The 25,480-nt window shown below is 42.3% G+C and overlaps 1 protein-coding gene across 2 annotated transcripts in view; it reads right to left on the reverse strand.

The window, feature by feature from the left end:
* RAPGEF4 (Rap guanine nucleotide exchange factor 4) overlaps positions 1-7,952 on the reverse strand; it is a 334,045-nt gene extending 326,093 nt beyond the window's left edge. For both annotated transcript variants that reach the window (XM_061435215.1, XM_061435208.1), the window contains exon 1: positions 7,789-7,952. In XM_061435215.1, the coding sequence (XP_061291199.1) occupies positions 7,789-7,853 (65 nt within the window). In that variant the 5' untranslated portion in view covers positions 7,854-7,952. The remainder of the gene's footprint in view (positions 1-7,788) is intronic.
* Positions 7,953-25,480: the final 17,528 nt, after the last annotated feature.

Consider the following 25,480-nt stretch of genomic DNA (forward strand, 5'->3'; position numbering starts at 1 on the left):
CATAAGGATATACCCCACGTCCAAGATAAGGAGCAGGGGCTGCACTTTGTTGGAGCAGCCATGAAGAGATATCCCACGTCCAAGGTAAGAGAAATGCAAGTAAGACCATAGGCGCTGAGAGAGGGCATCAGAGGGCAGACACACTGAAACCATAATCACAGACAACTAGCCAATCTGATCACATGGACCACAGCCTTGTCTAACTCAATGAAACTAAGTCATGCTGTGTGGGGCCACCCAAGACGGGCGGTTCATGGTGAAGAGGTCTAACAGAATGCGGTCCACTGGAGAAGGGAACAGCAAACCACTTCAGTATTCTTGCCTTGAGAACCCCATGAACATTATGAAAAGGCAAAAAGACAGAACACTGAAAGATGAACTCCCCAGGTCAGTAGGTACCCAGTATGCTACTGTAGATCAGTGCAGAAATAACTCCAGAAAGAATGAAAGGATGGAGCCAAAGCAAAAACAACACCCACTTATGGATGTGACTGGTGATAGAAGCAAGGTCTGACAAGTATAGAGCAATATTGCAGGAATGTTAGGAATTGTTAGGACACTGGAATGTTAGGTCCATGAATCGAAGCAAATTGGAAGTGGTCAAACAGGAGATGGCAAGAGTGAACATCGACATTCTAGCAATCAGCGAACTAAAATGGACTGGAATGGGTGAATTTAACTCAGATGACCATTATATCTACTACTGTGGGCAAGAATTCCTTAGAAGAGATGAAGTAGCCATCATAGTCAACAAAAGAGTCCGAAATGCAGTACTTGGATGTTATCTCAAAAACGACAGAATGATCTCTGTTCGTTTTCAAGGCAAACCATTCAATATCACAGTAATTGAAGTCTATATCTGACCAGTAATGTTGAAGAAGCTGATGTTGAATGGTTCTATCAAGACCTACAAGACCTTTTAGAACTAACACCGAAAAAAGATGTCCTTTTCATTATAGGGAACTAGAATGCAAAAGTAGGAAGTCAAGAAACACCTGGAGTAACAGGCAAATTTGGCCTTGGAGTACAGAATGAAGCAGGGCAAAGGCTAATAGAGTTTCGCCAAGGGAACGCACTGGTCATAGCAAACACCCTCTTCCAACAACACAAGAGAACACTCTACACATGGACATCACTAGATGGCCAATACCAAAATCAGATTGATTATATTCTTTGCAGCAAAGATGGAGAAGCTCCATACAGTCAGCAAAAACAAGACCAGGAGCTGACTGTGGCTCAGATCATGAACTCCTTATTGCCAAATTCAGACTTAAATTGAAGAAAGTGGGGAAAACCACTAGACCATTCAGGTATGGTCTAAATCAAATCCCTTATGATTATGCAGTGGAAGTGAGAAGTAGACTTAAGGGACTAGATCTGACAGAGTGCCTAATGAACTATGGACAGAGGTTCGTGACATTGTACAGGAGACAGGGATCAAGATCATCCCCAAGAAAAAGAAATGCAAAAAAGCAAAATCGCTGTCTGAGGAGGCCTTACAAATAGCTGTGAAAAGAAGAGAAGCGAAAAGCAAAGGAGAAAAGGAAAGATATACCCATTTGAATGCAGAGTTCCAAAGAATAGCAAGGAGAGATAAGAAAGCCTTCCTCAGCATTCAAGGCAAAGAAATAGAGGAAAACAATAGAATGGGAAAGACTAGAGATCTCTTCAAGAAAACTAGAGATATCAAGGCAACATTTCATGCAAAGATGGGCTCAATAAAGGACAGAAATGGTATGGACCTAACAGAAGCAGAAGATATTAAGAAGAGGTGGCAATAATACACAGAAGAACTGTACAAAAAAGATCTTCATGACCCAGATAATCACGATTTTGTGATCACTCATTTAGAGCCAGACATCCTGGAATGTGAAGTCAAGGCCTTAGAAAGCATCACTATGAACAAAGCTAGTGGAGGTGATGGAATGCCAGTTGAGCTATTTCAAATTCTAAAAGATGATGCTGTGAAAGTGCTGCACTCAATATGTCAGCAAACTTGGAAAACTCAGCAGTGGCCACAGGTCTGGGGGACAAGTGGGTATAAATAAAACAACATTGAATGTGAGTTGATGACTGTTGGAGGCAAAGGGGGTGGAACAACAGAATTATTATACTATTCTCTCTTCTTTTACATATGTTGAAATTTTCCATAATAAACTTCAAAAAATAAAAATTAGAATAGAGCTATGCCATGTCATATCATTTTTTTAAAGTATTCACATCAGCCAAGAAAATAAGGGAAAATCAGAGGCAGATGCTGGTGCCCAGTCAAGCCCTTTCTATGGCAGAGGGGCCCAGTGTGAAGACTTGCCCTAAAAGTTGCAGAGGCTATTTCATCCCTGAGGAAGAGGATGCCTCTGGACATCTCACCCTGGTCCCAAAAGTACTTTCTACAATTAGGGAGCTGCCCCGAAGCTGAAGGTAAAATGATTACTACAATACAACCTAGCAATACAATACAACATCAAGAGATGCACAGAAAGGAGTAGATAGGCAATTGTGATGAAGCCTGAGTCGTGCTATTACATTGTTGGACAAAGTGTAACAAAGAGTCCTATGGGAGCACTCAGAAGATCCTCTAACTGGAAGAGGTGATGACCAAACTGCCCTGAAGAATTCCCAGAACTATCTTCTGATTATAATTCAATTCCCAAGCTCTGTTGCTCTAGGAAGAGGATGAGCTGGCCAGAAGTTGTAAGTGTCCTGATCTCCTGGCAGCTTTGCCTCTCATCGTAAATGTACAACATGGCCTTCTAATAACAATTGGATTTCCATACAGCTTGCCTAGAGAAGGAACATATTAGCCCAAGGATGGCAGTATCCACTTCTCTGATGCTCAGTTCAGTGCAGTTCAGCTCAGTTCAGTTGCTCAGTCATGTCTGACTCTTTATGACCCCATGGACTGCAGCACACCAGGCCTCCCTGTCCATCACCAACTCCCGGAGCTTACTCAAACTCACGTCCATCGAGTCGGTGATGCCATCCAACCATCTCATCCTCCGTTGTCGCCTTCTCCTCCTGCCTTAATCCTTCCCAGCATCAGGGTCTTTTCAAGTGAGTCAGTTCTTCGCATCAGGTGGCCAAAGTATTGGAGTTTCAGTTTCAGCATCAGTTCTTCCAATGAATATTCAGGACTGATCTCCTTTAGAATGGACTGGTTGGATCTCCTTGCAGTCCAAGAAATTCTTCTCCAACACAACAGTTCAAAAGCATCAATTCTTTGGTGCTCAGCTTTCTTTATAGTCCAACTCTCACATCTGTACATGACTACTGGAATTATCAAATTAATAAACTTTCTGGTTTTTATAGGTTCTGAGAGTTTGGTGCCTATATATCTATCCCTGGAAAAAATGCATTAATTCTTGATGTGCCAACAAATCAGAATTTCAAGACTATAAGACCAGCCCAGAATCCTGGGTAATGTCATCCCTTGGAACCTGCCTAGGTAGACATCAGCGTTCCCCTCCCTTCTGCTGTGCATGCTTCTTTGATCTTCTAGATTCCTTAAGGCTGGGACTGTGTCTGATGCTTCTTGGATAGCTGAGTCATCCTCTTTCACCATGTCTGCTAAAAAGCATGCTCGTTTTTAACAAATTTGTTTCTTGATTTCTTTCACTCTCATTCAACCCCATCAAAAATAGCTAACTCAACATCTATTCAGGAATCAAGTCAAATGCAAGAACTATGTAAGGGGCATTTTTTAATGAAAAATTAATAATTTTAAAACTCTTTGGCTGTTTTGAAAGATGACAACATTTTTCACATAGTCATACTATATTAACTTCCTTTTCTGCTTAGGTGGTCCACAAACAATTTAATCAACCAAGGACCTCCCTCCACACTATACTTTTAACTGAAGAACAAGAAACCAAACATCGTCAACTCCTTCCCAGACAAAGAACAACTTTCATCTCCAGTGATTTCTCTGTTGATCACTTAGGTAGATTCTTTGACCTGTAACAGGGGATGGCAAACTTTTTCTTCAAATATCCACAGAGCAAATACTTCAAAAGCTGTGAGCCACAGTGTCCTGCTATTGTGCTGTGAAAGCAGCCATGGACAATATGTAGCCAAATGAGCATGGCTGTGTTTCAGCAAAACTTTGCTTGTGGACATTGACATTTGAATTTCATATAAATTTCATGGGTCACAAAAGATTAATCTTGTGGTTTATTTCCAACCACTCAGAAATGTGAAAAACCTTCTTAGCTCAGGAGACACATGAGCAGCTGCCGGATCTGGCCCATGGGCCATAGTTTGCCAATTCCTGCTCCACAGTGATGAATACTGGCAACAGTTCACTATACATACTGTGAATGTGTGTGGTCCCTTCATAACACGCCCTTACCAACCATGAGAATTATGATATATAACAGTTCTTAAATTCTCAAGTGGCAAAACTTACAAGCTTGTGGGAAAAATATTTTCACTAATATTTTTAAAAATGGTCAACACATTTTTAAAAGGTATTTTGCATATAAAATATCTTTTATAAAAATATATTTTACATATCTTAAATCCCAAATAGTGGGGTACTGTGTAATACATTTCTAGTTACCATCCCTGCTCAAAAAAAATTTGTAAGATAAATGAGGCAACACTAAGCTTGTTTTGCTTTGACAATGTTTTCTCTTGAGACTTTTTTCAATGTATTTTTATTCATCCAAATGTTCAATGGCTTTCTGATTTTTACAATTAGTATTCATACACTCTCACCTTCTGAGTTGTACCGTAGTCCAAGAACTTGGATGCGTGATACATAAAAAGCTTTAGATTTTGTTTCTTCAACCTAATCCACATATCTACATATTTTTAACCTCCCTCCCCATACATAAGCTTATAGAGCATTGCCTATCTATGACAACTTCCTAGGCACACTTAACAAATATTTCTACTGGATTATTTTCCTTGTTTTTGTTTATTTGTTTCATTACACATCCTTTACTCCTGCAGACTTTCTACTTTAACTCCCCTTTTTATTTCCAACCCTCCATTGCTCTTTTTCTAGCTGTCCACAACAGTTGATGCTTGAATGATACATATATCTAAACTATATTTCCCAGCTGTGGAAAAGGTCCCAGCATCATTTCCCCAGACAGGACATCAAGGATCACTGTACCATTTCCTCTTTGCTTCTGTGTGTGCTTGCAGAAGTCCATAATCGAGAGTTTTAGAAAAGCAGAGCATATGTTTTTATACTCTTGATTTGGTCACAAGAGGAATTTGAGGTTGAGATGAAATGAGCATATTTATCTGCCACACCTAAGTGTCCTTGTTCACACTGCTCCCAGAATTTTCTGCCTGAGAAAATTCCCCTCAACCTCCAAGGACAGGAACCTGTGGGAAGCATCTGTGGCAGATCTGCCGAGGCTCTCCTCTGCATCCCCAAAGCATTTCCTACATCTCCATTAAAGCACTTACGACTGCATTGCGCTTGCTTGTTTATGTAACTGTCCCACCCCCACCTGCCCACCCCACTAAGTCAATAAACAACTTTCATCTTTTCTTGTTTTCCCCTGCCTCCCCCATGCCCAACACAGTGCCTGGAATAGAGCATCAAGATTGCATTTCTCAGAAATATTGAGGGCAGTGTCCCAAAAGGAAGGACTCAGGGGGCTTCCCCAGCCAACTTCCATCAGCATCCTTAATCTCCCTCCTCCCCTAAAAAGTCAGCAGACAATCTAAGTAAAAATGCTTAGATTTTTAAAAATTGGAAAAACAAAAACAAACACTTCAAAACAAGTATCTCAAGGCCCTCTTATCAAGAGACTGCCACTCTTAAACTCTTCTTCAAAGAAATTCTAGCAACAACACCGTGGAAAATGCAAGGTTCTCTTAACACTACAAAATAATATGCCACATGGCACCTCACAGTTTTCACATTACTTTCACGATTTTTTTTTTCCCATTTGGCCCACTAATCCTTGGTAAGACAGATAGCATTAGCCTCATTTTTCAGTCACTCAAGGAAATAAAAGTGACATGTCCAAGATCAGAGCTTGTGGCTGGTGACAGCTCTAGGCCTAAAATACTTAATTTGATTAAGGGTTAAATCTTAAATTGATCTGTCTACTCTCCAGCACTCCAGGAAAATTAGGCTTGGTATCTATGGAGGATTCTACCCCCAACTCTACCCTTGAACATTCTGTAGTATCAGAATAAATTGTGACACTATGTTCTAAAAATCCATTCCAAACAAAAATCATTTGGGCAAATACACATTATGAAAAGACAGAGTCAAATATGCCCCACTTGTGTTAGTACTGTTCTATGATTTTTGCCACAAGTACTTACTGACTAGAGGGCTGCCAGTGAATTACTGACTGTTCAAAAAATGGCATGCCATGAATTTCTGCAAATGGAAATATGCAGTCTATTATCTAAACAATTCACTCATGAGGAAGTACCATTATTTATAAGGACAAGAGCTTGATTTTCTCTTCTTTGATAATTTGTCTTTCCTAAACTATTAAATTTAGATTACTTATCACATTAGCAGTCTCTTCACTTAGCTTCTCTACATAATTCTCTATGATTTAAACGTCACTTCAATTCTCTTACTATTTATTGCACACAACTCTTTTAATATTAGCACATATCATCTTAGACGTAAATAGGGCAGTGCCTGCCAAAAAATCTTGCTACTGTGTGGTAATTGAAAGGCAAAATTATTTCTCAGATATATTAAGTTATTCAAATGAGCCACATTTAGTTTTTTTCAAATTATTTAATTTTTTCAACAAAGGCCTATATAGTAAAGTATGCAAAGCACGTCACACTTAAGATTTTCAAGTTTGATCTGGTTACGAATCTGCTAATTGTAAAAATTTCAATATGGCAGAGTGCAAAATATTTCCCCCAAATGCAAATAGAGATGTCATGCAGATAACTGCAAGACATGAATCACTGCCCTGCTGCATCAAACTGGAAAAATCAGAGGCAGTTCACTCTGCAAGATCTCTCACCCAGTTCTTAAAAGTTCAGATGCATCACCTTTTAATCAGGGTAATAAACTAATTGCTAACATCCTGGGTAATGTTTACTGCTAAACCCACAATCTGGACAAACAGAAAATTATGCTGTCAGAGCCTGCAAACAACTGCAGTCCGCTGTTACACTGCACCCTCCTTACACAGGGCTGTCGTCGGGAGTTACAGTGCTTTACGGGTTTAATTTTGTTAGAGTAAGGGTCTCTTCCCGAGAGGTAGGGTATTAAGACGAAAGCAGTCTCCCGCGTGACCTTCCTAACACAGACCTTGAGCGAGCGACTGCGGGGGCAGAAGCTGAGAATTTCAGAAGGCACTTGACAGCTCAACTGGGTCCTTCACACTTGGCTTTCAGGAACAAAAAAAAAAGCACGTTACTCTGCACCTGCCTCTCCACCCACCCTCCTTGAAACTTATTTACCCCTAAGGATCTAAACAGCCAGAAGAGGTAGGAATCTAGTCTCTCCGGTGATGCCTAGGAAAATAAACCCCCGACCCGAGCGCCGAGCCGGGAGTCGAGAGGGGCAGGAGGCGAGGAGACCTTGAAGGAGGGGCGAGGGGGACCTGGAGGGGCTGGGGCTCCCCTCACTGCGCCTCAATTTCTCCACCACGTGTGAAAATCTCGCGCACCTGGTGCCCCAAGAGAGACCGGGGTCTGCGTCCCCTGGTCCCAGGCGCGGATCCTCCGCTCCCTCCCCGCTCAGGGACCCTCCTCCGGCGGCCCCGGCGGGCGTCCCCGCGGCGGTCTCCGGGCAGAGACAGCGCGCGGAGCCCCGGCCGGCGGGGGCCCTTCCCCGGGTACCTTTTATCCAGACAGGCGATCCACTCGGCCGAGGAGGAAGAATGGGCAGCGTGCGCAGCGACCATGATGGGCAGCGGCGCGCGGTGTCCCCAGGCTGCGGCGACCTCCCGCGCTCGCTCTGCCTGCGCCTCGCCCGCGCCTCGCCAGCCGCGCGGACCCGCTCCTCCCCGCCCGCCTCGCGCCCAGCGCCGCGGCCACGCGCCCGCCCTCCCCGCGGCCCGCCGGGCGGGGGGCCAGCAAGGGAGGGGACCCGAGGGGCGGGCCGCGGGGACCGCGCTGCACTGCGGCGCCCGGGGGTGGGGAGTCCCGCGGTCCCGCCCGCTGCGGGGAGGGGGCTGGGGGGCGACGCCGGGTGGCAGGCACCTGCGACAGGTGGCTGCTGCGTCTCCGGGAGACCTGAGCCGCACCCCTCACCTCGGGGCCTCCGGAGCGGGGAGGGAAGGAAGGCGCCGCGGGTGGGGGTTGGGGGACGGGGACGGATGTCAATGTCTATATATTTTTCATACAGCAAATGCCACTAAAATGGCTGCTGCCTCTCGGTTTCCTTAGAAACCCATTAGTCTCCCTCAGCAGCTGTCAAAACTTGCTGGCGGTTTCCTGCTCACCTTTGCTGTTTCTCCTTCAAAAAGGGATGGAGAGGAGGACTATCTGACTTGGCCTGGAGACACCGTCAGGGGTCCCAGTCTCCCCTGGGAGCTGAGGGAGGCCTGGGATGGAACGGAGAGGCAGTGCAGGCACGGCCGGAAGCCCAGAGGGTAGGCCAGGGCCCAGAATGGTGACCAGCGGTGACGGTTGTTTAATCACTAAGTTGTGTCCGACTCTTTCGGACACCATTGACTGCTGCCCGCTAGGCTCCTCTGGCCGTGGGATTTTCTAGGCAAGAATACCGGAGTGGGTTGTCCTTTCCTTCCTTCAAGTCATGACTGAAGGGTTGACAAACTGAAGTTTGAGGCCTTGAACCTTGCAGTTGCTGGGGCTCCCATCACCTACTCAATGAAACACACACAAGCACACAATTAAGAATGGCGAGCAGTGGGGCCAGGGCAGAACTGTGGTTCGGATCGGGGACCAAGTTCCCACCACCCTTGGGGTAACCTGAGTGGTTGGCCCCACGTGTCCTTCACTCCGTGTCTGGAGTGTGGAAGGGGTGGTCACTACACCTGTCTCTGGTAGGTGTACAAAACTAATGATATGCTTAGAAGTTCAGTTGCACTCCGTCAAAAATCAAATTACACACCAGTGGTTGCTTAGGAATTTGGGGACAAGTTAAATCTTTTAGACTACTACCAAGCAGTGTTTTGATACTGATGGTGCATTTGGAAACAGACAATGAGGAAGGAGACAGAGCGTTGCTAACCTCACTGTTATTTTTTTTCTCTCCTACTCTCCTCTTCTCTGCTCAAAGGATGTTCAAGGGGACTGGAGAGAATGAAACAGCAGGTGCATTCTGGCATCCTAATAAAAGCAGGTGCATTTTATCCCAATACAACTCCTCCAAAGAATCACCATTTCCCCTCTGCTCCCTAGCCAGGATCTGGTCTCAGACCTACCTCTGTTCCCTCAGCAACATCGCCTGGTTCAGTGCTTATCCCTCAGGTGACCTCCATCCTGTGGATTTCTACTGTGTTGAAGGTAAATAACATTTAAAATGTTATACTATACAATGTTATAGTATGCCAAAGGTATTTTTGTTGTTGCTTTTTTTCATGACAGAGGTATGAAGAAGGAGATGAGTCTCCTGTATTTATTAAGATTCACTTATAAAGGCATCAGAGAGCTCTTGAGAACATTCCAAGGTCACCAAATGCTTTCTCAAAATGCCTTTACTCAGAGAATATTTAAAGGTAAGGAGCTAGAGGAAAAAAGGACTGCGCATGACCTGTCATTATTGGAGGCTTGGAATTGCTATCATTTTTAGCTATGATACTAATAATAGTCATCGTTTATTGAACATCCGCTGAGTGTCAGGTGCTGTGCAGAGTTCTCTACATGTGTTACCTTGTTTAATCTTCGGAACATTCTATGAAGCAGTCAGAAGGACAGATGTCAGGATTACTCTACAAGGAGAGACAAACGTCTTTGAAAATGTAACGAACTGGAGAAAATTGTTTATCAGTACTTCCAGGGAGAGTGTTGACTGGCTTGGAAAGAAGATGTTGATGAGCTACTTGGAGTGGGAGGGAAAGCCCAAGGCCCCTTTTATGCTTGTTAGGGACTGTGGTCTGATGAACTACAAGGCCTTTGTTTTGCCCTTCAGGGACCCTGCCTTTCCTCTAAATAGATATTAAACGATCATTCAAAGGATCCTTTCGAAGGAGCACCAAGAATCACTGACTTCCCTAAACAGGCACATGTCCCTATCCAGCCCTGGATGTAGGCTCCAGTCACTGCAATATACTCACTGAGACACTGAGCCTTGAGAGGGGTTCATACCTTGCTGGTGAGACCCTAGCTACTGGAGCAGGAGGCCTTGAATCGGATTTGGGTCTGTCTGATTCCACCCCCATTGCACTGGGCAGTGGTGTAACTGGTTTTGTCTATAGCATAAGGGTAGAAGACTTGTCAAAAATGACTGCTCAGGGGATAAGAGTAAAATGATTATAAATTGTTTTTCATGATAATTTTAAAAATAATAAACCTGTCCAGTAGGGGAAAGGAAAAAAGAACATGTATTGATCTGTAGGCGGAAAATAAATAAAAGTGTAGATAAAAAGTAAATATTACTGAGAATGTCACCATCTAGAGATAACACTGCTAATGTTTTAGCACATTTCATTCTATATTTTCTATTTTTAAAAGATAAAATCACACATACACCCATAAACACATACATATAACTTGCTGCTTACATTCAAGCATGTATATATGAAAAAAAGTATGTACATAAGTGTATGCCTGCATGCTAAGTCTCTTCAGTCATGTCCAACTTTTTGTGACCCTATGGACTGCATCCTGCCAGGCTTCTCTGTCCATGGGATTCTCCAGACAAGAATAGTGGAGTGGGTTGCCATTTCTTTCTCCAGGGGATCTTCCCCACCCAGGAATCGAACCAGTGTCTCTACTAGCTCCTGCATTAGCAGGTGGGTTATTTACTATTACTGCCACTTAGGAAGCCCATACATGTGTATCAATACATGTATTCATACAGACTTGAAAGCATTATTTTATAGGCTACTTTTTCTACTTGGAATGGAAAAATGCTTTGTGTGTTTAAATGAAATTTTCATTAAAAATTTTTACTGGCTATGAAATATTCCAACATATTGATGTAATTAAACTTTTTAAAAACTGAGATATAATTGACATATTAGTTTCAAGTATACAACATAATGATTTGATATCTGTATTCATTGCAAATGATCACCACAGTGTCTAGTAACATACAGTACCACACACAGCTATAGTTTTGTGGTTTTTTTGATGAAAACTTTTAAAATTTACTCCCTTAGTAACACTTTCTTTTGAGGCCTATTATTTTGATTGGCAAAAATCTGCTTAATCTCCTTCCTATAGCTTAGCCTTCAATTAGAGAGCTAAACATCTCCACTGTTGATCTCTAAGGAGATGAGCCAAGAAATGGTAAGACCCAGGGGTGTTAATGCTGTTTTACTAGTTGTAGAACATTGAATGGGTTCCTTAATGTTTGAGTTCCATTTTGTTCATCTGAGAAGAGGTTCAAAGTTAGGAATTTGAGGACAGACAACTGAGTTCAAATTCCAGCTTCATCTTCTACTGCTGCTGCTGCTGCTGCTGCTGCTAAGTCGCTTCAGTCGTGTCCGACTCTGTGCGACCCCATAGACAGCAGCCCACCAGGTTCCACCATCCCTGGGATTCTCCAGGCAAGAACACTGGAGTGGGTTGCCATTTCCTTCTCTAATGCATGAAAGTGAAAAGTGAAAGTGAAGTTGCTCAGTCGTGTCCAGCTCTTCGAGATCCCATGGACTGCAGTCTACCAGGCTCCTCCGTCCATGGGATTTTCTAGGCAAGAATACTGGAGTGGGGTGCCCTTGCCTTCTCCACATCTTCTACTAAGTAAACACTTAAAATGAATTGCTTAGCCTAAGACCCTATTTCATCACCTGTAAAGTGGAGAAATTAATGATGTTATACATGAATATGTTGCTTGTAAAACATTTAACATAAGTGCCAACCATGTGGTATGCACTCAATAACTCTTAGCTATTATTATTATTATTCTCTGTACAATGAAGATAAATAGAATCTGCCTGCTGCATTTTACAGGGATTTGGTGACTATCAATTGCGATCACTTATACTGAAGGGCCTTGACCTTTGTAAATTGCAAGTGATCACTGTGTAGAGAACAAGGGATAAATGTGCCTCCTAGAGAAACAGCAAAGCTTTCCAAGGACTTCTTTAAACTTAATCTCACAATCTTTCCTGCATTCAGTCTAAGCCTAGCTCTACCATTTCCATAGGACAGCTATAGGTTATTGCAATGTGTATTAATAGATCAACAGCGCAGTAATTGAAAAAAAGAAAGTGAAAGTGTTAGTCGCTCAGTGGTGTCCAACGTTTTGTGACCCCATGGACTGTAGCCTGACAGGTTCCTCTGTCCGTGGAATTCTCCAGGCAAGAATACTGGAGTGGGCTGCCATTCGCTTCTCCAGGAGATCTTCCTGATCCAGGGTTCGACCCGGGTCTCCTGCATTGTGAGCAGATTCTTTACCATCTGAGCCGCCAATTCCATTCTGGGAATTCTATTGAAGATTGAACATTCACTCCTATCCATGTAAGGGGAGAATCTGATTCACCGTGTTTTAGGTACTTCATAGATGGTGGGTTATTTAAAAAACATCTAACCATCACTCCGGCTGTTGATATAACCTATTCATGGAAGAAACTGTATTTTCCAGATGAAGTTATAATAGCAGTTTTAATGTTTTCTCTTACTGTCCCTTTCAGTTCAGTTCATTTCAGTTTAGTTACTCAGTCATGTCTGACTCTGCGACCCCATGGACTGTAGCATGCCAAGCTTCCCTGTCCATCAATAACTCCCGGAGTTTACTCAAACTCATGTGCATTGAGTCGGTGATGCCATCCAACCATCTCATCCTCTGTCATCCCCTTCTCCTCCTGCCTCCAATCTTTCCCAGCATCAGGATATTTTCAAATGAGTCAGCTCTTTGCATCAGGTGGCCAAAGGATTGGAGTTTCAATTCAACATCAGTCCTTCCAATGAACACCCAGGACTCATTTCCTTTAGGATGGACTGGTTGGATCTCCTTGCAGTCCAAGGGACTCTCAAGAGTCTTCTCCAACACCACAGTTCAAAAGCATCAATTCTTCGGCACTCAGCTTTCTTTATAGTTCAACTCTCACATCCATATGTGACTACTGGAAAAACCACAGCTTTGACTAGGTGGACCTTTGTTGGCAAAGTAATATCTCTGCTTTTTAATATACTGTCTAGGCTTGTCATAGCTTTTCTTCAAAGGAACAAACATCTTTTAATTTCATGGCTATAGTCACCATCTGCAGTGATTTTAGAGCCCAAGAAAATAAAGTATCTCACTGTTTCCATTCTTTCCCCATCTATTTGCCATAAAGTGATGGGATCAGATACCATGATCTTAGTTTTTGAATGTTGAGTTTTAAGCCAGCTTTTTCATTCTCTTCTTCACTTTCATCAAGAGGCTCTTCAGTTCTTCTTCACTTTCTGCCACAAGGGTGGTGTCATCTGCATATCTGGGGTTATTGATATTTCTCCCAGCAATCTTGATTCCAGCTTGTGCTTCATCCAGTCCAGCATTTCACCTGATATACCCTGCATAGAAGTTAAATAAGCAGGGTGACAATATACAGCCTTGATGTACTCCTTTCCAATTTGGAACCAAATTTCTCTTCAAGAATCAGAGATACCAAGGAAAAATTTCATGCAAAGATGGGCACAATAAATGACATAAATGGTATAACATAACAGAAGCAGAAGATATAAAGAGGTGGCAAGAATACACAGAAGAACTGTACAAAAAAGATCTTAATGGCCCAGATAATCACAATGATGTGATCACTTACCTAGAGCCAGACATCCTGGAATGTGAAGTCAAGTGGTCCTTAGAAAGCATCACTATGAACAAAGCTAGTGGAGGTGATGGAATTCCAGTTGAACTATTTCAGATCCTAAAAGATGATGCTGTGAAAGTGCTGCACTCATTATGTCAGCAAATTTGGAAAACTCAGCAGTGGCCACAGCACTGGAAAAGGTCAGTTTTCATCCTGAACCCAAAGAAAGGCAATGCCAAAGAATGCTCAAACTACCACACAATTGCACTCATCTCACATGCTAGCAAAGTAATGTTTAAAATTCTCCAAGTGAGACTTCTACAGTACGTGAACCAAGAACTTCCAGTTGTTCAAGCTGGATTTAGAAAAGGCAGAGGAACCAGAGATCAAATTGCCAACATCCACTGGATCATAAAAAAAGCAAGAGCTCCAGAAAAAGATCTACTTCTGCTTTATTGACTATGCCAAAGCCTTTAACTTTGTGGATCACAATAAACTGTGGAAAATTCTGAAAGAGATGGGAATACCAGACCACCTTACCTGCCTCCTGAGAAATCTGTATGCAGGTCAAGAAGCAACAGTTAGAATCAGACATGGGACACTGTCCCTTTAAACTTGCTCAATGAGGGTAATTCTGTCCTTACCACTGGATATAGTTTTTTCTCTCCCTTATAGGTAATATAAAGCATTATTCTTTTATGAGACTATCCAAACCAATGTATTACTAACCTGGCAGGCTACAGTCCATGGGGTTGCAAAGAGTCAGGCATGACTCACCAACTATCACTCAGTCTTTATTCAAAGATAAGAATTCTATCCTCCTCCACCATCTAGAGCTGGTCACAAGCAGGTGTCCAGCCTTCAGGAAGGAGGATGTGGTCAGCTTCTTCTTTCCTTGCTCATCTCTGTTCGTACTTAATACCTGCTGGCTTTTACTCTTCTAGGAACAGAGGAGTAAAGAGAGGAGGTGAAGAAAGGAACAGTTACTTGGCTGGGATAGTTGTAAGATGTCATCACATTTTCTGGGACTGACAAAGGTGTCTTTCAGATGCTTTCATGTATTCTTGGGCAGCCTCCTTGCTGGCTCTTGGAACATGAGCAGGTGTCACTCATTTGGTGACAGACCTAACTCCCCATTCAGATCTGGCTCTCCTGAGGCCCCCTCCAAACTCCCTTTCTCCCTAGGAGTCCCAGTTTATCCTCTACTCACATCCCAGGCGTCCTCTGAGCAGGACTTAAAGTGGCTATAGGATGGTTCTCTCTTGTGTGGCCCCAGCTGGTCAATAGAAACACTCGTGCCCACTTGGCTCCAATAAATTGAATGCAGACCAATCCTAATTACAGCACTCTTCACCGTTGCCAAAGATGCTCACCAGTCCCTCTCTCCTGATCTTTAAGACTTCCAGGGCTAGAGTCAAGTCAGACATCAGCCCCCTGTCCCCACTGCCACCAACCCTCAGCTGTAGGGAACTGTTCATGTGTGGCCTATTGAAGCCCTCCCTTCCCTACCCTTGATCCTTTGATGGGAATCACAGCACAGCTCTCACCAAGAAAATACTCCTCATGGAATCCTCCCTCCGTTTCCACTTCTAGACACTTTCATTTACTCCTTTGGGTGAGGTGTTTAGCCTCATGAAACTGATCTTTGTTATTTGATTGAAATTCTGCCTCTTGGCACCTTACTTTGGAATTTCACATCTGTTATATTTTGGTGCCTCGAATGAAACTTGAATTTAGCATCTGGATAGGCCAGTGAAAACTGAATCGAGTCAACTTCCTTTTTTCATACCTTCAACATTAATGCCTACTCAACCAAGACAATTGCCTTTTCCAGGCAAGGCTGTCCATGTGGGAGTTGTAAGGAATACCATACTCATTAGGGAAGTGCAGCTCACTGGTCCCCTGAGTTTTCTAAAGAAGAAATGTGTGATTTAAAATATCTGATCAGGAAAGCCCCAATTTGTGGGTTATAATAAAGAACTTTGTGGTTTTGATTTAAAACTTTGAAGATTTGTGAATTTGGTGGGGAGTATATTTGGATTAAAGTCTCAAAACAGCAATAAGTGGGAATAGGAAAGTGACTAAAATTTCTACAGTAACAAATATTATTTTTAAAAAATTTTATCCATAAGGCAAAACCACAAATGACCCAAATATTTACATTACTAAACTATGTACTACTACATTTCTTTGTGAATTTGGGGGGCACTGGAATTAAAGCAAACATTAAAATATTATGAAATCAAGAAAAAATAAGCTTGGGATTATATGCCTTCAATTTCCAGATTCATAAAGGATCAATGTAAAAGTTTAAGTTGGAAGTGGTTACACTCCCTGTAAAGAGTCTATATATGGTTCTAGGCCCTTGTTTCACAGAAGGATGCAGGTACCAGGCAGAGTGGTTAAGGCATTGGCCTTAAGATCCAATGGATTTATATCATTGTGGGTTTGAACCCCACTTCTGCTACAAGTGGATCTGCTTTTCAAGCTTCCCTGATGGCTCAGATAGTAAAAAAAAAAAAAATCTGCCTGTAATGCAGGAGACCTAGGTTTGATCCCTGGGTTGGGAAGATCCCCTGGAGAAGGGAATGGCTACCCACTCCAGTATTCTTGCCTGGAAAATTCCATGAACTGAGGAGCCTGACAGGCTGCAGTCCATGGGGTTGCAAAGAGTCGGACACGACTGAGTGTCTAACACAACGCACACTTCACAGAAAGATAAAGTATACAGTCAAGAGGTATAGTTAAAAAGAACCATCTGTCTCAAAAATTATTCAGTTAAAATTTGTGACTTAGTTATGGAAGCAAGTCCTAAAAGAAGAAAAATCTCTTGCTCCAGAAGTAAAATTGTCTACTAGAGAAACATACTTACTTCTATGTAGAAGACTGGCATTGTTGTGTTATTTCATTCAACAGAACTTCCTGCCTAGTGGGAGAGAGCTGTGAAAAACCATGAATGCTCCAACTGGCCACCTTTCCAGAATAGACTATTCCTCTGGAACCAAGACCAGCAAAAATCACTGTTATGCACATCACTCAGATCCAAACTAGGTGTAAGGAATAACCTTACAACCTGTGCAACATTCCACGTGGGCCAAAGGAAGGCCCCTTTATATGTGAAAGTGTTTTGTGTGCCACTTCCTCAAGGTGAGTGGTGAAGTAACACTAAGGAACTTGGATAAATAATTTGGGGTGAGGAAAATGTCACATTATCACTGCATTCATCTTAGGCCTATTTTCTAGTGGAATATAACAATTTTGGTGAATTAACGAGCTGATATTACTCTCTTGATATTGTGTGAGAGAAGTGTGGTACATTGTTCAGCTTGGAAATTTTCTACCTGTGTTATTATACACATTTTCATATTAATAGAGAAAATTACCATTAAAAGCAATTTTGAATGAATTACAGTCACCTAGCTTTTGTTGTAATTTCTTCTTCATCTGTAATCCAGTATGGGCTCCTTTAGATTTCAAAACCAGATTACTTATATTGTAGATTCCACAGAGAAAATAAGAATAGAAAAGAGAGAATGTGACTAAACATCTTATTGGTTACATTAAACCAAGAGCACTGGAACTTGACAGAAATAAAACAGAGAATTGTCATTATCATTAAAAGCAGTACACATCACATCTTAACTGGGCAACAGCCTGATGATGAGTTGAGCTCTTCTGCTTAGGTGGCACCAATATTCACATCAAAAATTGGTAGTGCTATACAAGTCAAGAAGATTTTTACCAGCAATTCTGGATTAAAAGTATCAGTCACTTCCAGAAACAGAAAATATCTCAGAAGGTTGAGAAAGAGGTCAAGAAGTGAAGACATGGTTCTTTACCCAGCATGACCTGCAGGGCAAGGGCACCACACACCTTCCCCTCTCCACATTCACACCAGGGAGGTGCCAGCTCTGTCTGCTTTCCTGCCTGATGACCCAGAGGCCTCCCTGCCCTTGTTCCCTCAACTCCTCACCTCCACCAGGAGCTGCACTATTTAAACACGGGAAATGGAGCCTTCCCTTCACATGAACTTAGGCCCTGACCTGCTTACAACAGGCCTGACTATGCCAAGATCGCCCCCATGCCCACCCACTCAGTAACCCTGCAACAGACTGGAGAGATAGGTGGAGGCTTTTTCATTTTTTACACCCATCAATTCACCTAGTCATTCAATTCAGCAACTATATGTTGAGTCCCTGCCATGTGCCACACACTGTGCTGGGCACTGAAGGAACAAATGCTCTCATGAATGCAATTACAGTGGGTAACATGAAAGAGAGTAAACGAGCACATAAATGTATCATATGACCAGCGGAAAGAAGTGCTATGAAGAATAATTAAGTAAAATAAAGGAATACTGAGATGGAGATGGGACTTCTCTTTAGTATAAAGCAGTCAAAGAAGAACTCCCTGGCAAGGTGGCATCTGAGCGGAGCATGGGACCCGTCTACACACCACCTGTCTCATCCTCAGCCAGCTGCTACTCCTCACTGCCACAGCAGGTGAGGAGCCCTGTGGTTCCCCACAGCCCATGGATTCCCAGCCACAGGCCTAGAACATGGCTCCTCTCCCCAAACTCAGCTGAAAAGCCAAACTGCAGGGCCTTGTTTCTTGAGCATCTGCCAGTGGGGCCAAATGATGCCATCCAGAAAAGCAGAGTCTTTAATTCCCCTGAATGAACTTTGACCAGTGGTAGACAGGAAACTGGAGGATACCAGGCAGATAAGCCCTCTCCCTTGCTCCCTCTGATGCACTATTTGGCTGCACGGTTTTGCCATACAGCCAATCTAGAGTCAATCTGTGTGATTAAGCCCGCTTACTGGGTGCTATGGACTGGATCATGTTCTCCAAAAAGATAAGTGGAAGTCTCCCATGAATGCGACCTTATTTGGAAATAGGGTCTTTGCAGATGTAGTCAATGGTCAAGCTGAGGTTATTAGGGTGGATCCCATTCCAATGCAACTGATGTCTTTGTGAGAAGAAGAAAAGACAGAGATGCACAGAATATGGTCATATGCTGGTGGCATCAGAAATTGGAACGATGCATCTATAAGACAAGAACATCAAGGATTGCCAGCCAACACCAGAAACTAGAAGAGGCAAGAAAGGATCTCCCTTACAGGTTTCAGATGGCTGGTGGCCCTGCCAACATCCTTGATTTTTGATGACTAGCCTTTAGAACTGTGAAATAATCTATTTCTGCTGTTTTACAGGGTCCAGTTTGTGGTATTTTGTTACAGCAGCTCTAGGAAACTAATACACGGAGTGACCAGCTGTGTTGGGTTGTATCTCCCAAATAAAGCACTAACAGTCCTTGCCTGTGACTCTGTTTTCCAGAGAAACATGACTATGACAATCAGAGACCTGAACAAAGTGAAGGGTGATATTTGAGAGGTTATTTGAGGACAGAGATTATAGTAGAGAGAAGAGTTGATGCAAATGCCCTGAGGTGGTAATGTACTTGATGTGTTAGAGGAACAAGAAGAAAGCCAGTGGGTTTGGGGAGTGAATAGGGGAAGGGTATCAAGGGATAAACTCAAAGAGGGAGCCAAAGACACCCTCCCTGGAAATTTATAGGCCATAGAAAGGACTTAGGCTTTAAAAAAAAAAAAAAACACAATATATAATTGAACTGTAATTTACATTTAGGTAGTAAAATTAACAAATCATAAGAGTATAATTTCATGAATTTTTTTATGTACTGCTATGGTCTGAATATATCTCCCCCGACCCCACAGAACACATATGTTAAAATAACTCCCAAGGTGATAGTACTAGGAGGTGGAGCCTTTCGGAAGTGCTTAGGCCATGAAGGCAGATATTTAATTTATAAATAAGGTCCAAGAATCTGCCTGCCAGTGCAGGAGACACAAGAAACGTGGGTTCAATCCCTGGGTCAAAAAGATCCCCTGGTGGAAGAAATGACAACCCAGTATTCTTGCCTGGGAAATTCCATGGACAGGATAGCCTGGTGGGCTACAGTCCATGGAATCACAAAGAACTGGGCACCACTGAGCAACTGAGCGCGCACACACACACACACACACACACACGAGGTCCAGAACAGTTCCCTTGTCACCTTCTTCCTTTTGAGGATACACCAAGAAGTCTGTAATCCAGAAGAGGGTACTCGCCATGTTTGTACTCTGATCGCAGACATCCAGCCTCCAGAACTGTGAGAAATAAATTCCCATTAATAATCGGGTTGGCCAAAACATTCATTTGGGTTGTCTGCAGTAGTGTACCAAAAACCCAAATGAACATTTTGGCCAACCCAGTATAAGCTACCCAGTCTCTGGTGCCTTGTTAGCCCCAGATGGGCTAAGATACATGTGTTTAGCTTTGTGTGACCATCCATATCAAAATGTGGAATATTTCTATCACCCCAGAGAATTCCCTTCTGTCTTCCAGTCAATACAACTTACCCATCCTGAGGCAATGGCTATTCTCATTTTTATCGCTGCAGACTTGTTTGCCCTGCTTTTGAATATTAAATAAATGGAAACATACAGTGTGAACTACTTTTGCTTGAAATGATGCTTTTGAGATTCATCCAAATTGAGATATATATATATTTCACATTTTATTGCTGGGTAATATTTCATTTCCTGGATATATCACAATTTGTTACATATTCTCCTGCTGATAAATATTTGGGTTATTTGCAGTTTAGGTCTGTATCGAATGAAGCTGCTAAGGATATTTATATACTTTTTTTTTTTTTTAACGTATCCAATCATTTCTCTTGGTCTAAACCCAAGAGTGTACTTTCTGGGTTAATAGGGGTAGGTTGATATGAACTTTATTAATTTTACAAAGTGACTGCCCCAACTTCACACTCCTGCCAGTGATGCGTGATAGTCCCCGTTACTCCATATCCTCACCAACACTTAGATTGTCAATCTCATTTCAGCCTTGTCTGGTGTGTGTGTAAAGTTATTTAATCATGGTTTTAGCATGCTATGTCCTGACAACAAAGGATAAGCTTCTTTTCATCTGCTCATTGATCACTTAGACATCTTCTTTCTTGAAGTACTTGTTCACATCCTTTTGTCCATATTTTATGTTTCTGTTAAGGCCGTATCCCATTTCCAAAGTCTGTATTGGTTATCTATTGAAGCATAACAAATTACTCTAAAACTCAACAGCTAAAACAAAAAACACTTATTATCTCGCATAATCTGTGAGGAACCTGACAGCAGCTCGGTTGAGCTCTGCTTCAGGGCCTCAGATGGCCAATGAACTGTTAACTGGGTTGTAGTCATCACCAGGATTGACTGGGGCCAAATATTACACTTTTTTTTTTTTAGGCCATGCTGTGTGGCATGTGGGATCTTACTTCCTCAAGCAGAGATCGAGCCCATGACCCCCGCCTTGAATGCCCAATGTCTTAACCACTGGACCGCAAGGGAAGTCCCGAGACTGCACTTCTAAACTCACTCGCTTGAGCCTCATTGTGAGTTTATGTATGATTTTTGTTAGGCTGGTAAAATATTGAAAAGCTTAAAGACACCCCACCACTCTCACTGACCTCTTGGTGCCCAGGATCTTAGGTTGAAACAGCACATCTAAAGGAGTAGATAGTGGGGAAGAAAGACTCAAGCTCCCCCAATTAGTTGTGGGATGGGGGCAAGGAAAGAGGGTTAGTAATCTAAAAATACTCAGGCTCAAAGAAATGTAACTGTTTGAAATGAGTCACTTTTATCAAGCTCCCACTCTCACTAGCAGTTTAAAAGAATAACAGCAAAGTGTTTCTAGTCTTCTATACATGGTCATTTGATCCAGAAATTTCACCTGTGGAAATTTATATCAAAATTAGAATCCACAATGTAGAAAAAATTGTGTACAAAAATGCCACTGAAGCACGTTTATTAGAAGTCTAAATTGTGGAACTACTAAAGAAAATACCTATTCCCTCAAAAGAATTCCCTCAAATTAAAAGTAGTCATTGTAAGCGCTTAAGTAGTAATGTTATAGGAAATGCTGAAATTGTAATGTTAGGTGGAAAATGATGAAAATTATTACAATGTGATGTTATTTATTTATGCACAGAGGAACAGATTGGAAAGGAAAAGTATAGTACATGAGTTAGAAATAATAGGGTAATTCCCCCCACTTCCCAAATTTTCTGTTTATTTTTAAAATTTCAGACATCTAAAAATAACAATTGCCATCCCTATTTTAAACATTGAATTTGATGAAATAAAAGCAAATTACCTTATTTTTCCTTGATTTATTTATTTTCCTCAGCTTTCTCATTTGAAAACGTTCAAACCTACAGAAAAGTTGGGGGACTAGAACAGAAATGCCTGTATATTCTTCACCTGGATTTACCAACTGTCACCCCATTTGTTTTTTTCTCTCTTTGTAGAATATGCACACATATTTTCAACCATTTGAGAGTAAGTGGCAGACACTTTAACACCATGGTCCTAAATACTATCACAAGGATCATCTCAGAGCAATGACATTCTTCTACCTTCTACAATTACTACATTTGAGAAATGTAACATTGTTACATCCTATTATCCAATGGAAAGTTTATATTCAAATTTCCCTGCTGCTGCTGCTTAGTCGCTTCAGTCATGTCCGACTCTGTGCGACCCCTTAGACAGCAGCCCACCAGGCTCTCTGTCCCTGAGATTCTCCAGGCAAGAGTCATTTTTGTCTTTTGCTTGTTTGTCTCTGATTTTTACAAGATTCAAATAAGGGTCACAAATTGCATTTAGTTGTTACGCATCTTTAGTTTTTTTTGATCTAAAACAACCCCCTCAACAGTGATTTTTTTTTTTTAATTCTTTCATGGCATTGGCCACTTTAAAGACTCTAAGCCAGTTATTTTGCATAACATCCTTCAATTTAGATGTGTCTGACTCTTTCCTCGTGATTAGAAATGACTTGAATTTCTTGGCTATACTCAGCAATCTTCTTTTACATAGAGAAATTTTACTCTTTCTCATGTCCTGTGAAAATAGGAAAATCTTTAATGTGTTTGTTAAAGAGATCAAGCTGAGATTTTGTTTGGGTGCAGTATTTGTTGCACTCAGGTATGTATATCTGAATTTCATAACTTTGTCCTCCAGAAAATAGTAACTAAGAACAAGCAGCTTAAGAAATCCGAGCACTTGAGAGCCACTATAAGTAAACTCTAAGTCCCGCAGCAGAAAGAAGGGGTCCGTCTGCTTTTTAACCACCCATGTGCTAAGTCACTTCAGTTGTGTCCAACTCTTTGCAACCCCATGGACTATAGCCCACCAGGCTTCTCTGTCCATGGGATTCTCCAGGCAAGAATACTGGAGTAGGTTGCCATGCCCTCCTCCAAGGGATCTTCCCTACCCGGGGATCAAACTTGTGTCTCATGTCTCCAGCATTGGCAGGCAGGTTCTTTACCACTAGCATCACTTGGGAAGCCCCTTAACCACCCATGGCTGATCTATATAAAAGGAATGTTTCCTATTCTTTATTTCCTTATATTTGCCAGGTTGGTCTGTAAACTAAACAGGGAGTCAGTTGGTCATAGATTTAAAGATACTAGGGCACAGTCCTAGAGGATAAAATCATTTGCTTAGCCACTGTTCAAATGGTAACAGTACGTGTGCCTTCAACAGTGTTTTTAGAACTTTCAAGTCCTGAAAATACCTGACTTCTGAACTAAGGTACCAGAATCTAGGCAGAGAAAAGACTAAATTTTCTTTATAAGTTCGCGTGTTACAGCTGCCAATAAATCACACAAATTCATATACATAAGGGTCATAGCAAAGATGTTGAGTTCATGATAAGTTCCTCTTACTTGAGACTTACAAGTCTGGGACCTACTGTTAGAAAAGGCCTTCTGAATGCATCCAAGGCATTGGCTTAACCCCAGGGATGACAAAATTTTTTGAACCCGTGCCATCACTCTTACCTCATTTGCTTGTAACGGCTACTGATAATTAATCACAGTATTCTTTCCTATTAGCCTGGACACTACCCCAGAAAACTTCCCAGCACAGCACTACAAGCAAATTAGTAATAATTTGAAGTCAGTACATAAGATAAATCGTTACAACACTTAAGAAGAATTCTTTTGAAATCCCAGCTAGTTTTTGGCTTCTCAACTTCATCTGCACATGAATGGCAAGAACCTGGAACAATGTTTCTTATGAATGACCTACAGATAACTGACAAACTTGTAATCAGAGCATGTTGACATGGTGATCTAACAAGGGAAGGAAAGGAGAGTGTATTAGTTAGGGTTGACTATTTGCTGTGACATATTGGCCTCAAACTGTATAATAGCTGAATCACAATAGAAGTTTATTTCTTGCTCATGAAATAATCCAGATTGGTTCCAGGTTGGGGGGATGGGAGTGTGTGAGCTTCATTCTATGGTATGATTCCATTTATAGGACATTCTGGAAAAGGTTAAACTAGGAAGACAGAAAACAGATCCAAGATTGCTAAGAGCTGAGTATAACTGGGGATTCCTTGACTACAAAAGAAATGTTTGAGATAACGATCCTATTCTATATCTTGAGTATGATAGTAGTCATACAACTTTATGTTGTATGAACTGAACACTAAAAACTGTGCATTAAAAAAGATGATTTTAAAATTGTATACAAACATATACTTGGCCTTGTCACACAGCATGTGGAATCTTAATTCCCTGCCCAGGAATCTAACCCAAGTCCCTTGCATTGGAAGCACATAGACTTAACCACTGGACCACCGGGGAAGTCCCTGTTTCTAGACTTTGATTGTGCAGGCATGGGTGTCCCAACCACTGCATTGTTAACTGGTCAACTTTGTATTAATTCTAGAAAATAGGGAAAAAAATTGTTTACTGAATCAACTTTGGCCAACCTAGCAGCTATTTGAGTAATAAGTGTATATTTGAGCCAAGCGTATGCAAATGGTGTAAACTGAGGAAAATGAAGGTGAATATACGGGCAAAGTAAACACTTAAAAAAACACAAAGACTTGCTTCTTTTTTAAAAAATTTTTATTGAGGCATAGTTAATGTACAATATTTACAACATTATATTAGTTTCAGATGTATTACATAGTTTTTCAAATTTTATATAGGCTGGGGCAGTGCTGGCCCACTGGCAGGCACAGCTGGGTCCTGGGGTCTGGCTGCAGGGCCCAGTGGTCCCACAGCTGGTGACAGGCTGGTTCCTGACATAGCTGCCTTCAGGGTCTGGGGCGCCCCAAAGCTTGCATTGGTCTACTGGTGAGTGGGGCCAGATCCCACGGCAGCTATCTAAAGGGCCCAGAGTGTCTCAAGGCTGGTGTTGGCCTGCTGGTAGAGGGGCCAGGGCCCAGCCAGACCCAGAGCTGGTGCTGGACTTCTGGCAGGCTGTGGGGCTGTGGTTGTCCTGGGACTGGGGTCTGAGTGCTGGTAGTCGAGGCTGGTTTCAAGCAGGCTTGCTGGTGGGCAGGGCCAGGACCCAGGGAACATGGGGGCTGACATCTGCCAGCTGGAGGGTGGAACTGGTTCCCAGGGTCTCTGGCTGCAGGGTTCTGGGGGTCCTGGGTTTAGTGCCTGCATGCTGGTGTGTGGGGCTGTGTCTTGTGCCCTCTGGTGGGCAGGGCCATGTCCAGGTGCGGCTGTGGGCTCAGCCTGTCTGTTGGTAGAGGGGGCTGTCTCATCATCTGATTGCTTGGCCTGAGGTGTCTCTCAA

This window comes from Bos javanicus, chromosome 2 (assembly GCF_032452875.1).
Source record: "Bos javanicus breed banteng chromosome 2, ARS-OSU_banteng_1.0, whole genome shotgun sequence".
In the NCBI taxonomy this organism is placed as follows: domain Eukaryota; kingdom Metazoa; phylum Chordata; class Mammalia; order Artiodactyla; family Bovidae; genus Bos; species Bos javanicus.